The sequence below is a fragment of the Buteo buteo genome, chromosome 9 (genome assembly GCF_964188355.1).
Source record: "Buteo buteo chromosome 9, bButBut1.hap1.1, whole genome shotgun sequence".
NCBI lineage: Eukaryota > Metazoa > Chordata > Aves > Accipitriformes > Accipitridae > Buteo > Buteo buteo.
The window spans coordinates 40,106,407-40,121,252 of NC_134179.1; the positions used below are offsets into that span (position 1 = coordinate 40,106,407).

The 14,846-nt window shown below is 55.3% G+C and overlaps 1 pseudogene and 1 gene segment (V, D, J or C); one reads left to right on the forward strand and one right to left on the reverse strand.

Moving 5' to 3' along the window:
- Positions 1-3,103: 3,103 nt before the first annotated feature.
- LOC142034998 (feather keratin Cos2-3-like) lies at positions 3,104-4,336 on the forward strand (annotated as a pseudogene).
- Positions 4,337-9,056: 4,720 nt separating this feature from the next.
- On the reverse strand, positions 9,057-10,613 carry LOC142034885 (T cell receptor alpha variable 4-like). The segment is given in 3 exon segments: positions 9,057-9,178; positions 9,385-9,741; positions 10,562-10,613. Coding segments are annotated over 3 exon segments (531 nt in total).
- Positions 10,614-14,846: the final 4,233 nt, after the last annotated feature.

Genomic DNA, 14,846 nt, shown 5'->3' on the forward strand with positions numbered 1-14,846 from the left:
TTTCAAGAGTAAGCTTTATAGGGTGCTGTGTGTAGTGCTTCTCAGCCCTCCTCGGTTACTTTGAGTTGTCCCCAGAGAACCTGGTTGTGGTCCTATGACAGAAGATGGGGCATTCATCATAGGTGTCCATAAAAACATTCCAGTCTCTAGGTGTTCTCAGGCTAGATGGGCCACAAGACTGGAGGACACATTGGACTAAATCAAACAGACTGGACCCCTTAATGACATCTCCCTTGTATACAAAACTTCCCTGGTTTTCCCGAGAAGAAAAATGCTTCTGCTGCCCTACTTAACCTAGAAGAACTTGTGCATTCTTCCAATACCGTGCATGCACAATATCAGGCACTTCCTAAGCAACAAGTAGTCCTTAGGAGTCTCCAGGGACTTTTCCACTCCTGTCTTGTTTTCTTCTGGAAAAGCAGGAGTTATTTGCCTCTGTTGGGAAGGAGAGTTCTCACACTGAACTCAAAACCATAGCACTGTACCAGCTCCTAGGAAGACAATTCACTCTATCCCAGCTGAAACCAGGACAGTATCCACCCCTTATTCTATACCATTGACATCATGCTTAGTTCCCATACCTTCAGTTACATCCTGGTCAATCGTCACCACTTTTTCCATCCTATGAGAGAGATAGATACATATGTATGTGTATACACACAGAGAGATATCATTCCTTTAGTCTATGGGTCATGTCCATAAAAAGTTCATGGAGTTCATCTAGGTCCCAACTCTGGGCTCCATCTGTCATGCCAGTCTTCTGGGCAGAAGGGACGGCATAAAGTCCTCTTAGTTGGCAGAGCACGATTGGGCTTCAGTGTGGTGTGACGAGCAGGTGACATTGGACGCAGCAGGAGGATGGTGTGCACCGTTGGATTGTTGCATACTGGAGTCAGTTCTGGTTCCATCCCTACTGCGCTCTGCTCAGTTTTCATGTTGCTCAAAGTCCTGTCCAACCTGACCTTGAAAAACTCCAAGGATGGGGCGTCCACAATGTTCCAGAGTCTCACCACCCTAATAAGAAAAGATTTCTTCCTTATGTCCAATCTAAATCTATCCTTTTTCACTTTAAAACCATTACCCCTTCTGTCACTACAGGCCCTGTGTCCTGGTTTCAGCTGGGATAGATAATTGTCTTCCTAGTAGCTGGTACAGTGCTATGTTTTTGAGTTCGGTGTGAGAAGAATGTTGGTAACACACTGATGTTTTCTGTGGTTGCTAAGTAATGTCTAGCATAAAGTCAAGGGTTTTTCAGCTTCTGATGCCCAGCCAGAGAGAAAGCTGGAGGGGCACAAGAAATTGGCACAGGACACAGCCAGGGCAGCTGACCCAAACTGGCCAACGGGGTATTCCGTACCATGGGACATCACATCTAGTATAGAAACTGGGGGGAGTGGAGGCGGGGGGATCGCTGCTCGGGGACTAACAGGCCATCTGTTGGCAGGTGGTGAGCAATTGCATTGTGCATCACTTGCATATTCCAATCCTTTTTAGTATTTCTATTGTCATTTTATTAGTGTTACCATTATCATTATTAGTTTCTTCCTTTCTGTTTTATTAAATTATTCTTATCTCAACCCATGAGTTTTACTTCTTCTCCCGGTTTCCTCCCCCATCCCACTGGGGTGGGGGGGAAGTGAGTGAGCGGCTGCCTAGTGCTTAGTTGCTGGCTGAGGTTAAACCACGACAGTCCTTTTGGTGCCTAATGTGGGGCTCGAAGGGTTGAGATAATGACAACCCTAACCAGCGCTTGTTAAAATGAATTTGTTACAAGCGTTTATTACATTGGTCTAATAGCCGCTGGTCACTATGTTGATTTATGAGTTCTTAGAGTTGTGGCACTTGTTTTTAGAGTTCTGTTATGCATCACCTCACTTGCTGTATGTAGTCCCTGTGCTGCCGCTTATCATTTGTGGGCAGTAGATTAAGGTTTTTGCTTTGATGTATTGTGTAATACTGGCTTATGGTATGATAAAATTATCGGTTGTGGGACTAATCCGGTGTTTGCACTCAGCATTGTTGTCACCTCTATACTTTGGGAGCCATCTGTGGGAAGCTATTAACACTTACACCATTCACCCTTCCTCCTCAGAGAGCCCATCTATGGGTGAGACACCTTTCTTCCCCAGTCTAGTTACAGTGGCGTTTGAGAATTTTGCAAAATTTGAAAACCCCTGGGATACTGAGACCAGTATGGTCCTATTGCTAGGAACTAGCATAATCCTGAATGTGGTTCAGCTCTTGTTTAAGGTTAAACTACTATTTTAGAAGATCACCCAGAGGGTTAGGGTTAGGGTGAGTGCCTGACATGCTCCATGGAAGCCGTGGGGCGAACTTCTGCCTCCTTCAACTCCTGCTGCATTTCTGAGTGGGGACCAAAATGGACTCTCAAATGCTCCTTCAGGACCTGGGAGTGCAGCAGGCAGCCTCTGCAGGGAAACAACCTCATTGTGTTCAACCGCCTCTTGCCCTGGGGGGGGCTGCAGTAACCGAGAAGTGCCTTCCAGGTGGTCATCTTCTACCCTTGTGGAAGATGTGTTCACGGGCCCAGCATGCTCAGAAAAACAGTTTGCATTAAGGGCTCTTGTGATCCCTGGAATCCCCTGACAGTAAGATGCCAAAAGAGGTCAACAAATTTCTCCAGAGGGCAGGTTTAGGAGGAAGAGGGTTGAAACCCAGCAGTGCAGCCCACCTGCCTGGGAAGCTGACCACAAGTGAACATTGGAGCAAGTCGGGAAGGAGGGAGGGAGGGAAAAGGAAAGACACGGCACGTCCTCACACAGGGAAGCCCTGGGGTGACCAGCCAGGGATTGCAGGGCTGGGAGCAGCTGGGCCATTCCTGTCAACGTGGCCACAGGCAACCCCACCAGCGTGCCCCAGGCCAACATCATTTGCCTGCACTGCACCTATCTGGCACCCGAACTGAGTCTTCTGCCAGCAATGCCACATTCCTGTCCTGCAAATCCTGGGGCCTCTCAATCCCAGCACTCAGAAGAAGCCTCCATGAGGGCATGGGTACGGCATAAGCCAGGAAATGAAAAGGTGTCATTCGGGAAAACAACCACCCAGCCCATGTCATTAGCTGGCATGTTTTCCGTTCTTCATGAGCACCTTAGAAAATTGTCACTTCCGTAGAAGCTCCCTCTGGGCCTGGGGCAGGTCAGGGCCACCATAAAAGCCAGCCCAGCTCCTTGCTCTCTCATCCACCTCTCTCACGTCCTTCTCCTTGGGAACCAGGTGAGTCTGAAGGCCTTTCCTCATGTTACTTTCTGCTCCTGCAGATGCATGCTCCTCAACCCTATGCTGGGTCATGGTGCTGCTTGTCATGGGAGGGGGAAGAAAGGTGAAGGTCTCACTCAGAGAGTGTCTGGGACTTGGCTGAGGAGGCTCTTCTTTTAAGAGGTAGTCAGCAGCTCCTTTGGGCCTGGTGACACTCGGCAGTACCGTGTCTGGATAGGGCTCAGAAACCCTTTAGCCTCACTGCCCAGCTTCTACCTCCCAGCTCAGCAGGTGCCTTTGACTTTGCTGGTGGACTCATGGCAGGCGACTTCTCGCATGTACCCGCGCTGTGATTCCTCTCTGCCCTCTCTCCCAGCTAAACTTCTGGACCTGAGATATGTCCTGCTACAACCAGTGCCAGCCCTGCCAGCCCTGTGGCCCGACTCCACTGGCCAACAGCTGCAATGAGCCCTGTGTCAGGCAGTGCCAGAACTCCACCGTCGTCATCCAGCCCTCTCCCGTGGTGGTGACCCTGCCCGGCCCCATCCTCAGCTCCTTCCCGCAGAACACCGTTGTGGGCTCCTCCACCTCTGCTGCCGTTGGCAGCATCCTCAGCTGTGACGGAGTGCCCATCAACTCCGGGTGCTGTGACCTCTCCTGCATCACCAGCCGCTACTGTGGCAGAAGGTGCCCCCCCTGCTAAAGCCGCTGGTGACAGCCCGGACAAGGACCACCCCAAAACCAGCAGCTGATGCTGAAGTGAGGACGGAGCTCCTGGCCATTCATTTCAGAGAGGCTGAACATCCAGTGCTGCCCTTCCAAAGGAGGGCAGCGGAGGCCCTCTGAAATCATGGCCAAAGTCTAAATCCCCTGCCTTCCACTACCTCCAATCTCTTTCTTGTCTTCTTTTGTTCTTCTGGGCCGTAAGATCCCCAGACCCAACCTGGGGCCTCTGCTGACCCCGCTCTCTCTGCGGTGCAAGCAAACGGATGTCCTGCAGGATCTCCACCATGGGCAATGGGCGCAGACTTTCAGCAGCTGCTATTGCTCTCCCTGCACGGGCAGCCTCCTCTAGAATTGAACTCCCTTCCCTCTTCAGAGTTATTAAAGCTTTCTGCATCACAGCCTCTGCCTCCACGTAATCCTTTTCTTGGTGGACATTGTCTCGTGGTGCCAAGGACGAAAGGCATTGCCTTTGGTTGTGGGGGGAGAAGGTAAGGACGCAAGTGAACTTTTCATCATTTCCAGAGGAAGGGGAGGGTGGGAGACAGGGCAATGGGTCCCTTGCAGTCACTGCCTCTTGAAGCTGAAGAAGACATACTCAGCTCCTCCACAGCCAGTGGAGATCAGGCCCTGCCTTCTGGCATCTCTGCTCAGGTATGGCCCCTTGGCCTCAGAGCAGGTCCTGCAGATGGGGAGCCCAAGCACTGCTATCCCCCAGTGAGGAGCCCGGTGGTGCTGGAGGCTCTGGGAGGTCAACAGCTGACAACCTGTGTGGAAGGGAATTCTACCTGCACACCCTCTACACCCTCCACCCCCAAACAATGCCCTGCACAGCCCAGCAGTTACACAGGTGTGCAGGGCTAAGGTGACTCACAGGCTGATGTTGAAATCAGCCTGGCCAGGCCACACACCAGGGTCCTCATGCTTCTCACACAGCCCCAGCTCCCACCTGACAGGGAGCCCAAGGACAGCAGCCAGTGCCCAAGCCCTCATGGCTGCTCTGTGGTGCCTGGCCTTCTGCCGAGCATGAAGCAGCTTTCCTCAAAGCTGGCTCTTCTCCTGGCACGGCCTGTTGCCCACCTCTGCCTGGGGGTCTCTTCCCCCATTGTGCTCTTGTACAGAGTTGTACAGCCTGGTCGCACTGATGAAGAAACGAGGCGAGGCTGGGGAAAGCCCACGAGGCAGGGCATGAGGAGGCCTCCAAGGACCGGCAGAGTGCACTGGGGGACAGCAGGTCCTCTGGATCACAGCACGGAGGCATGCAGCAACTGGAGGAGCCACAGAGTAGTTCTGAGTATTTTCCAAAATTGTTGTAAGCATGTAATTCCTGGAAGGAGCGTTGTTCTGTGGCACGTTAGTTACATTTTTCATCTTACTTTGAACTCTGACCTCTGAGGGAGACATCCCGGAGCAGATACTCTAAGGAACAGGTTTGCAGGAATACCTGAAGAAGCAACGTGCAGTAGACAAAACCAGAAAGTGAAGAGCAGCAGGGAACCATTGCACAAGCGGTCCCAACTTCCTACATTGCCCATCACTTCTCCAAAGCCACAGGCAGAATAACCACATAACCCACAGTGAAAACGAGGGAACCTGAGACTTTTTCACCACCTTCTTCTTCCTCTCAAGCCACTGACAGTGTCCTCTCCTGGAAGAGGATTTTGACCTGCAGAGCTCTGGGTGTACAGGGCAAGCATCACTGCCAGGGGAGAGCTGAGAGCCCCTTCCCCCAAGCTCAGCCTCACACAAACCAATGCCCTTTCTCCCCTGGCTTGTTGCACAGCCAAGGAAGCTTCCTGCACCAGGGTGTCTTGCACCGCACAGAGGTACAAGGCAGCGTCAGAGACCTCGACTTCCTCCAGCCGGAGAAGGCTGTTTTTCCCCGTGGTGTTCAGCACAGTGGTGAGACGGCCACTCCGCCTGGGGCCAGCTGCTGCCTGATTTGAGATAAGCTGTGGGGCTTGGCCTTTCCTCTGCTGGTACCAGAGCAATCCATAAAAGTTAGTGACCTGGTAGGTGCAGGTGGTCTGGAAGGTGTCTCTCTCCTTGACTGTGACTTGTCCTTCTTGCTGGGTGACGGTGGTCTGCCCCATGGTGCCTGGAAGAAAGCAAGGGTCAGCAGCTGTGCAGGGAAAGGCTCCAAGATGCAAAACAAGAGGGGATGCAAAGTGCCAGAGGAGAAAGTTCCCTGTGTCTTGCTCTGCAGCAAGACCCCCATGGGTGGGAACAGCAAGGTGGAGGCTCCAGGGAAGAGCCTGTAGTGCCTGGCCTTCCTGTGCTGGCTCCAGGACACCTCCAGCAGGGTGAGGGACGCAGGAACACCTCTGAGAAGTTTCATCCTGCTCCCCATTCCCTGTGCTCTCAAAAGGCTCCAAGGTTAAGGGAGGGGAGGGAAAAGGAAGCCCTGGCATTGCAATCACGCAGGAGGAATGGATAGCCAGGGCATGCTGCATGACATGTGCCAGCCAGGAGAGATCCTGGGACACCCTAAGAATGAGAGTGGGATGAGAGAGCTTTCATGTCCCTGCATCATCTTTCAAAAGTCCTGTGCGTCAGAAAATAGGTACTGCTGAGATAGAAAAGAGCTTCTGCAGTCATATGTCTGTGAAACGCTGGGCCCAGACAGATCAGCAGGGAGAGGCAGAGAGAGGTGGATGGTTGGCAAGAGAAAAGGAAGGGCAGGGGTCTAAGATGATCAGGAGAGGAGAGGCTTCTTCTTGGTCTCATTTTTCTTTCCCATTGGTAAATGCATCTTGAGAAAGCAGGTGCAAAACCACCCGTGTGATCTGATGTTTCCCAACATTTGCCCTTACTTCAAGAGCAGCTCCCTGCAGAGAACTGTTGAGGGGGTGAGGCTCTCCTGGGGGGAAGAGGAATCAAGCCTCCAGTCAAAGGCAGTGCTTACCTAGTGGTTGCCTCAGGAAAGCCGCGAGGATGAGATACCCGAGGTGCATGCTGAGACCAATCCTCCTGCATGTGTGAGAGAGACTCAGAAAAGCCACACGTCCCCACCAAGAGCCCTGAGAGAGCACAGCTGCCGGAAATGACTCGGCAAGGGCAACAAAGAGTGAAACAGGGAAGACAAAATGCTTCTCCTTAGCATGCTTGAATTGCCCATGCTGTGGTCCTCCCTCCTCCAGCAGTGACACGTGCTGCTCCTGCAGACACCACCTTTGCTTTTCCAAGGTGAGGAGTTAAGGGGGGATAGACATGCACCTGGTGACCAAGCTCACTGGCACATCCTCCTGTGCAACATCTTGGGAGTCTCTCTTTCCTTGATGCCTCGTGCCTCCTGTTTCACCAACCTCAAGACCACGGTCGAGTTGGCCTCTCCTGGCTCCTGCATGGTGCCCCAAGCTCCTCTCAGCACACCCCAAGGCTGCAACTCTCACAAACACAATGGTCAACAACCCCAAACCCTGCAGACACCAACTGTCCCACTCAGCCCCTCCAGGCACCGTGGACTTTCTCCCTCTCTTCAGGAGAAGATATCTCAGGAACCAGCAAACGACATTTCCAGCCACACTGCCCATCCCATCTCATAAAGCTCATGAATCAGCTTCTGAAAAGCTTGTTGGGGAAAAAAAACCCCACTCAAATGCAAATAAACAGTCCTTTCACTTGACCATAACCCTTCCGTTCTCGGTTTCCTCAAAACAAGTAGGATCTGCATTTGACCTCTCCTTCCTTGTAGCCTTTAACAAAGCCTTGTAGCCACACTATTTTTACTCTGACCATAGCACAATTTAGGTTGGAGAGGTCCTCTGCAGGTCACCCCCTCCAAGTCCCTGCTCAGAGCAGGTCTCATTAGATCAGGCTGCTCAGGGCTGTGCCAGTCACGCCTGGAAAATTTCCAAGGCCAGAGCCTGTAAAATAGTTGTGAACAGTGCATTCCAGTACTTGAGAATTTTCCGGGTCAAAAAAAAGTGAGAAATAAAAAGACCCCAGGCATGGTCTCATGAGTGACAGAGGAGAAGGATCACTTCCCTGGCTGGCTACCCTTTTAAAAAGACATCTCAGAGTGCAGTTGGTCTGATTTCCTACAAGGGCACAGCTGCTTGTGCTGCCCTGGGCTCCCAGACACCACCACTGAGGCAAGCATGCAACCTGGCCTGTTGGAAGCCCATCCAAGGAATGCCTGGAGAAGGCGTCCTTTGCCAGTTCAGGACAGGGGCCTCTGCCCTTGCAGAAACCAGGTTTTCCCCTCTGCTTCTGCAGCCCGGGAGCATGGACCTGGAACAGCTGAGCGAGCTACTGGAGCCATGCAGGCTTCCCTGGGGACCAGCTGTACAGAAACCTTTCTGGTCAGTGGACGGCTTTCAGCTTCAGCAAACCCCAGACCTTCGACCCCTTTGGGAAACATAGCAATTCTCTTTCTGACTGCCTCTGAGACATGACCTTGGCACCCCTTGAGCCCCCAATGTGTCTCGGACACTAGGTGTGTCCAAGCTTTCATCCCATCTCTGGGACTTCACCTGCACACCAAAAGGCTCTGCATTTGGTGTGGAGCCAAATCCTCTACAACAGCCTCATGGTCTGGGACCTATGGAGAAAGCCTGAGGGTTTCAGTCACCTCTACGTCATTGTCTCATGCCTGTGTTGGGCTCAAACTCCTGACTCTGCAGGATGGCTTCCGAGGACCGGAAGAGATCCCGTGGTGGGAAACAATGGAGAAGCTCGGAAGAATGTGCTGCCCAGGGAGGGGGTTGAGTCACCATCCCTGGAGATATTCAAAAAGCAAGTGGAGAGGGTACTTCAGGACATGGTTTAGTGGGCATGGTTAATGGTTGGACTCAATGATCTTGAAGGTCTTTTCCAACCTAAATGATTCTATGATTCTATGATTCTATAAGAAGCTGGATGCCGATTGCGATGGCGATACTTGATGCCGGTGGCAGTGCTGATGCTGATGACAATGCCTGGCGGCAGGGGAACCTTCCCAGGGCCCATGGCCGAGAGGGGCCGGGTGGGGCAAGGTGGCCCCGGCGAGCAGAGCAGCAGCGCCGCCCTGGCGGGCATGTCTCGGGCTGCCAGAGACACCTACAATCGGTTGGGTTGGAAGGGACCTTGCAAGACCATCTAGGCCGACCCCCCCGCCAGGGCAGGGACATCTCTCACTCGATCCGGTTGCTCAAAGCCCCGTCCAGCCTGACCACGAACACTTCCAAAGACCGGGCATCCACAGCTTCTGTGTGTGACCCATTGCAGTGTCTCACCACCCGCGGGGGATGTCTGTCTGCGTCCCGGTGGGAGAGTGGGGGTGCAGGTGCCGGTGCCGGTGCCGGTCGGGCGGGGGAACGGCCCCGGGGCCCGATGGGCGGGGCTGGGCGGGGGCGGCCGGGCCGGGCGGGGCCGGGCAGAGCAGGGCGGGGCCGGGAGGAGCCGGGCGGGGCGGCAGCGCCCCCTGGCGGCCCCGCCCGGGGCTGTCCCCCCCCGCCCCGCCCCGCAGGCCCGGCCCCGCCCGCGGCGGTTCGTGCCCGGCCGCAGCCCCGGCTCCTCTCCCCGTGTCTCTCAGGACGCAGTAATACACGGCCGCGTCCCCGCGCCGGGGCCGGGCGAGCCACAGGGCGCTGGACCGGCGGTCTGCCGCCACCGACAGCCGCCCCGGCGGGTCCGGCAGCTCTTTGGAGTCTTTGTAAACAAGCGCGATGAATGCGGGGCCTTGGCCCGGGAGCTGACGGTACCAGTGGATGGAGTCGCCGCTCTGCATGTTGGGGTGTGAGCAGTTGATGCTGATGCTGGTGCCCTCGGTGGTCTCCGCCGACGCCTCCTGCTGCACCTGGGCTCTGGCCACAGCCACTGCTGAGAAAGGAGAAGGAAAGACCAAAGATCACCAAAGATCGCTCAGCTCTGGTGGCTCTTTTCCCAGAGAAACAGTCAGGAACAGTGGCAGTGAGACAGAGCTGGACTGGAACGGATGGCGACGTGTGCCCATCAACAGGGATGGAGAGTGGTCCTGGGGCAGGTGTGTGGAGCAAGGGGAGAAGTCTGGGAGGGAATGTGAAATTGATGCATGCAGAGTTAGAATGAAAGTCAGGTGCAGGGATGGACGGATGGATGGATGGACGGTGAGAGAGAGAGGAGACAGGAGAGTTGCAGCGAAGGATGAAGGGTTGAATTCAGAAGAAGAATAAATGCTGAATGCACAGGGGGACGAGAGGATGTATGCAATAACAGTGTGGTGCAGGAAAACAAACTTGTGCCTACAGACATGAAGGAAAGGGAGAGATGAGAGAGGGGTCTCGGGGTAGGAAGAGGGCTTAAGGATGCTAGGTGCATGGAGAGATGGGTCAAAAGCTGGGTGGATAAATGGATGGATGGATGGGGAGAGGAAGAGTAGACGGGGAGGTGGGTTGTTCCAGTGAAGGGCAGAGGGCTACAGTCAGGGCAGTAAGACCTGCCAAATGCACGGGGGAAAGAGCAGGTGCCTGGAAAGGCAGGCGTAGATGCAAGCAGGCTTGTAGCAGCAGAGGTGATGGCGAAATAGGGAGAAGAGGAAGCGAGGACTCGGAGGGTTTGGAAGGCAGAGCGGCAGGGAGGGGGAAAGACACGCTGAAGAAGGAGAGGAACAGCCCGGGCACAGCCCCCGGCCCCGTCCACCGCCGCCAGCCCCGCGCACCCAGGAGCACCGCGGCCAGCGCCGCCAGCGCCGCGCCCCGGCACCGCCGCATCCCGCCGCTCCGCCGCCCGCGCCTCGCTGCCCCCCGCCAGCCCCGGCTCTCTGCTCCGGCCGCGGCGCCTCCTCTCCGCCGCCTCCGCCAGCTCCGCCCCGGGGCTGAGCCCTGCGCCGGCGCCGCTCGGGGTCTCGCCCGGGCTGCGAGGGCGCAGGGGCTCTGCACGGGCACCGCTTTGTCTCCTGGGCAATGCCCTCTCCCGCTCCTCCGGCAAGGACACCTCCCCAGCAAGAAGCAGCCTGCGCAGCGCCAGCAGCAGCCTGGCACAGCAGCAGCCGGGCACAGCAGCAGCCTGGCACAGCAGCAGCCGGGCACAGCAGCAGCCGGGCACAGCAGCAGCCTGGCACAGCAGCAGGGCCCTGACCCGGGAGATGGACCAGCTTCCCAGAGCTGTCTCCGAGCTCAGGGGCTGCCAGCAGCAGCCACTGGTTTCCTGCGGATGGCAGGGAGGAGGCTGAGAGCCTCCCTCCCTTCAGCTGCCTCTCTGCACTCGCGGCACAGGGCCTGAAAGTTGTGCTGTGGCCAAGGGGCTCGGAGGACACATGTGCCCATGGCAGTGCAGGGCTCAGGGCAGGGGAGAGGGGGAATCACTGAGTCAGAACGCAGGTCGGAAGGGACCTGCAGAGGTCATACGGATCAGCTCTGGCTTCGAACAGTTCATGTTAGATCAGGTTGCTCGGGGTCACGTTCAGTCCAGGCTTGAACACTTCCCAGCCTGCATGACTGCCTAGGCTGGTTTCTCCCTCAGATGCAAAATCTTGCCCTTGCTCTGTCTGGCCTTCATGAAGTTCCAGTCAGCCCATTTCTCCAGCCTGTCCGGGTCCTCTAAACAGGAGCCGTGTCTGACAGTTACGGCCCATTCCCCTTGCTGGGTGTTATCCGCAGACTTGCTGGGAGTTCCCACTCATGACATTCCTGACAACGTTAAAGAGTATTGGTCCTGCTACTGATCCCGACTACTACACGCCATCCATAAGTGTTGGCCAGCTGGGCTTTGCACCATGGTCACAACTCTCGGAGCCTGGCAGTAACAGCCATTTTCCCACCCACCTTGTCATCCTCTAACTGAACCCATGCGTCTGCAATTTGGTCATCAAGGAAGTATGGGAGAGGCTGTCAAAGGTCTTGCTAAACTCTAGGTACACACCTCCCCTGCCCTTCCCTTTTTCCACAGTGCCTGTTACCTGACGAGGAAGCAATGAGTCTGGCGCTCAGATGCAGTAGAGCCTCAGCTCAAAAGCAGACCCACGAGGAGGGGAATCAGCCCTGGCTGAGCTCTCCCAGCAGAGCTGCCTGGCACTGATCTCACCGAGGTCGCTAAAGGGAAGGGGGAAAGTACTGCACTTGACTGCACTGAGTCCAAGATGGACCTGGTCTCAGGCTGACAGTCATTCAGGCAGGGAGATGGGCTCAGAAAATTTACCCGCTGTGCACAGCCCTTGTCAGAAAGAGGGTCTGTTCTGGACACCCCTGTGGGACAGCAGCTGGCTTTGGGGGATGCGGTCTCGAATCCAGTGCCCCTTCCCTCTCAGGGGCAGTTACTGGGCTCTCAGACTGGGATTCCAATGTGGGGCAGGAAGGTCCTTGTGGGCTGAAGTCCCAAGCAGTCACCAGTTCTTTGCCTTTCCTGTGCAGGCCACAGGGTCTGGCCTTCCACTCACAGCACAGGGATATCATGCTCTGTGTTCCTTTCATTCAGTACATGTTTGACACAAGGTCTCAGTCCCTGCCTGACAGAGCACCAGGCCGATGAACTGCACAAGTACATTTGGCCTTGACATGGACATGAGAGAGGTTGTGCACGGCCCCAGGCACCACTGACCCTGCACTGGAAGCAGATCCACTCAGGGATGGCCAGCGCAAGGTCAGCAGGATTCCTCAGCTTCTCCTTCCCCAGAAAGCAATCCCCATCCTTTTGAGCCCTCTTGCACTGGGGAGACCCACCGTGTCCTGGACTGGAAAGACAAGCAGGGAAGACTGCCAGCCATGCTGAGGTATTCCCAATATCGTTTCCACTGAATTAAACTGTGGATCAGAACTGGAGTGAAACCATCCTTGTTGGGGCCTGAAATGAGCAGCAGTGGAGTGTGAGCTTTGGAGGGGCAGGGAAAGGAGGGCTCAGGAGACAGTGGCTGCATTTCAGTGCCTCTTGCCTGGACAGTTCTCTAGCAGTCTGGTGCCATCACCACTCAGCTGCACTCAGGCTCCTCCTGACCCTGGGAACCTGCTGCTCTGCGGTGCTCCTGGAGAGAGCCGTGGAGAGTGTCCCTGCCATGAGCAGCATATTCCCTCATGATGAGGGACACACAAGGACACACAGACACAGGATTATGCAGACCAGCTTTGGATTGCACACATAAATATGCTCCAACGTGCACCCACACAAACCTGGTTGCTTACAAGTACACGCAAGATAAGAACACACACAAGAACACCATGAACCATGGACCGTGCTGAGGACCCCTGGGGACTGGGCAGTGTTAGGCAGGAGGGGGTCAAAACCTAGGAGCACAATGCACACACCTGGGGAGGCAAGAACAAGAATGGACCATCAGGTTGAGCTGAGGAGGGAAGGAAAGACCAGGACATGGCACGTCCTCATGCACGGGAGACCATGACAGCCAGCTGAGCATTGCTGGAGCTCCTTCCTGAGAATGACACTTCAAACAGCCCCAACAGGGTGAGCCAGGCTGATGTCACTTGTCTGCTCTGGACCTGTCCAGCACTTGAGCTGTGTCTTCTGCCTGCACTGCTGCATTCCTGCCCGAGAAATCCTGGGCCTTTCATCCCGCTGCTCAGAAGAAGCCTTCTTTGGGGAATGGGCATGGAACAAATCTGGAAATGAAAAGGCAGCAGTGCAGGAAACCAAAGCACAGCCCATATCATTAGCTGCGACGGTTTGCATTGAAGATGAGCTTGTCCGAAAATTGTTACCTCTGCCTCTGGTCCTGCAGCAATGAAGGGCAGGTATAAAAGGCAGCCCAAGTCCCTGCTCTCTCATCCACTCCTCTTGCCTCCTTCTCCTTGGGAACCAGGTGAGTCTGAAGCCCCTTCTCCTTCTCTTCCAAAGTGAGATGTCTCCTCGATGGACCTCTCCGTTGATACTGGCTCTGGCCTGTGCTGGGGTTTGGATCTTCTTGTCCTGAGAGGGGGAAGCAGGGAGAAGGAATGCTTGGAGAGAGGCTGGGACGTGGTCGAGGGGCGCTTTGGTTTATGAATTAGGAGAGAGTCTCCCTGGGTCAGGCAGTTCTTTGTAGGGCAATGAAGACTGCGTGTCTTCTGGCCGAGCCTCTGCTCCCCACTCATTATTGGCCTTGGCTCCTTTGTGACAGGGTAACCAGGCTGCTCCTCAGTCACCCTTGTGCTCTACTTCCTCCCTGCTTTTCTCCCAGGTGCACCTCCAGCCCCACGACATGTCCTGCTACAACCAGTGCCTGCCATGCCGGCCCTGTGGCCCGACCCCGCTGGCCAACAGCTGCAACGAGCCCTGTGTCAGGCAGTGCCAGAACTCCACCATCGTCATTGAGCCCCCGGCTGTGGTGGTGACCCTGCCTGGCCCCATCCTCAGCTCCTTCCCGCAGAACACCGTTGTGGGCTCCTCCACCTCCGCTGCTGTTGGCAGGATCCTCAGCTGTGATGGAGTGCCAATCAACTCTGGGTGCTGTGACCTCTCTGGCATTTCCAGACGCTACTAGGCAGGAGGTGCCCCATCTCCAGATAAAGATGCTGCAAAAGCCCCAGGGTGACACCTTGAGGAACTCAGAACATGGTGCTGGGCAGATGAACCCTCTGTTGGATGCTGTTTTCAGTATACCTGAATGGTTTTGCCTTTCTTTCCCTTTTCTTTGTGGCTGCCTATCGCCTTGCCCACACCGTCTCCCAAACACCAGCCTGGTAGAGACCATCTGTCTCCTCTCCCTCCACGGGGCAGGCATGATGCAGGAACTTCCCCATGGCCAAGGACTCCAGACTCTCGGCTGTCCCCAGCACTCCCTGCACTTCTGTCCTCCACTTGGAGTGAACTCGTTGCCCTCTTTTGACTCATTAAAGCTCTGCTGCATTCAAGCCTTGCCTCCCTGTGGTCCTTCCCCCTGTGGACACTCGCCAAGCGGCCAAAGCAGAAGGATGTTGCTGTGGGGTGGATGGGGGGAGGTGAGGGCACAAGGAGACTCTTCTCCATCCACAGAGGAATGAGAGGCTCCACACCCTGCAGTGGATCCTCTTTGGGGC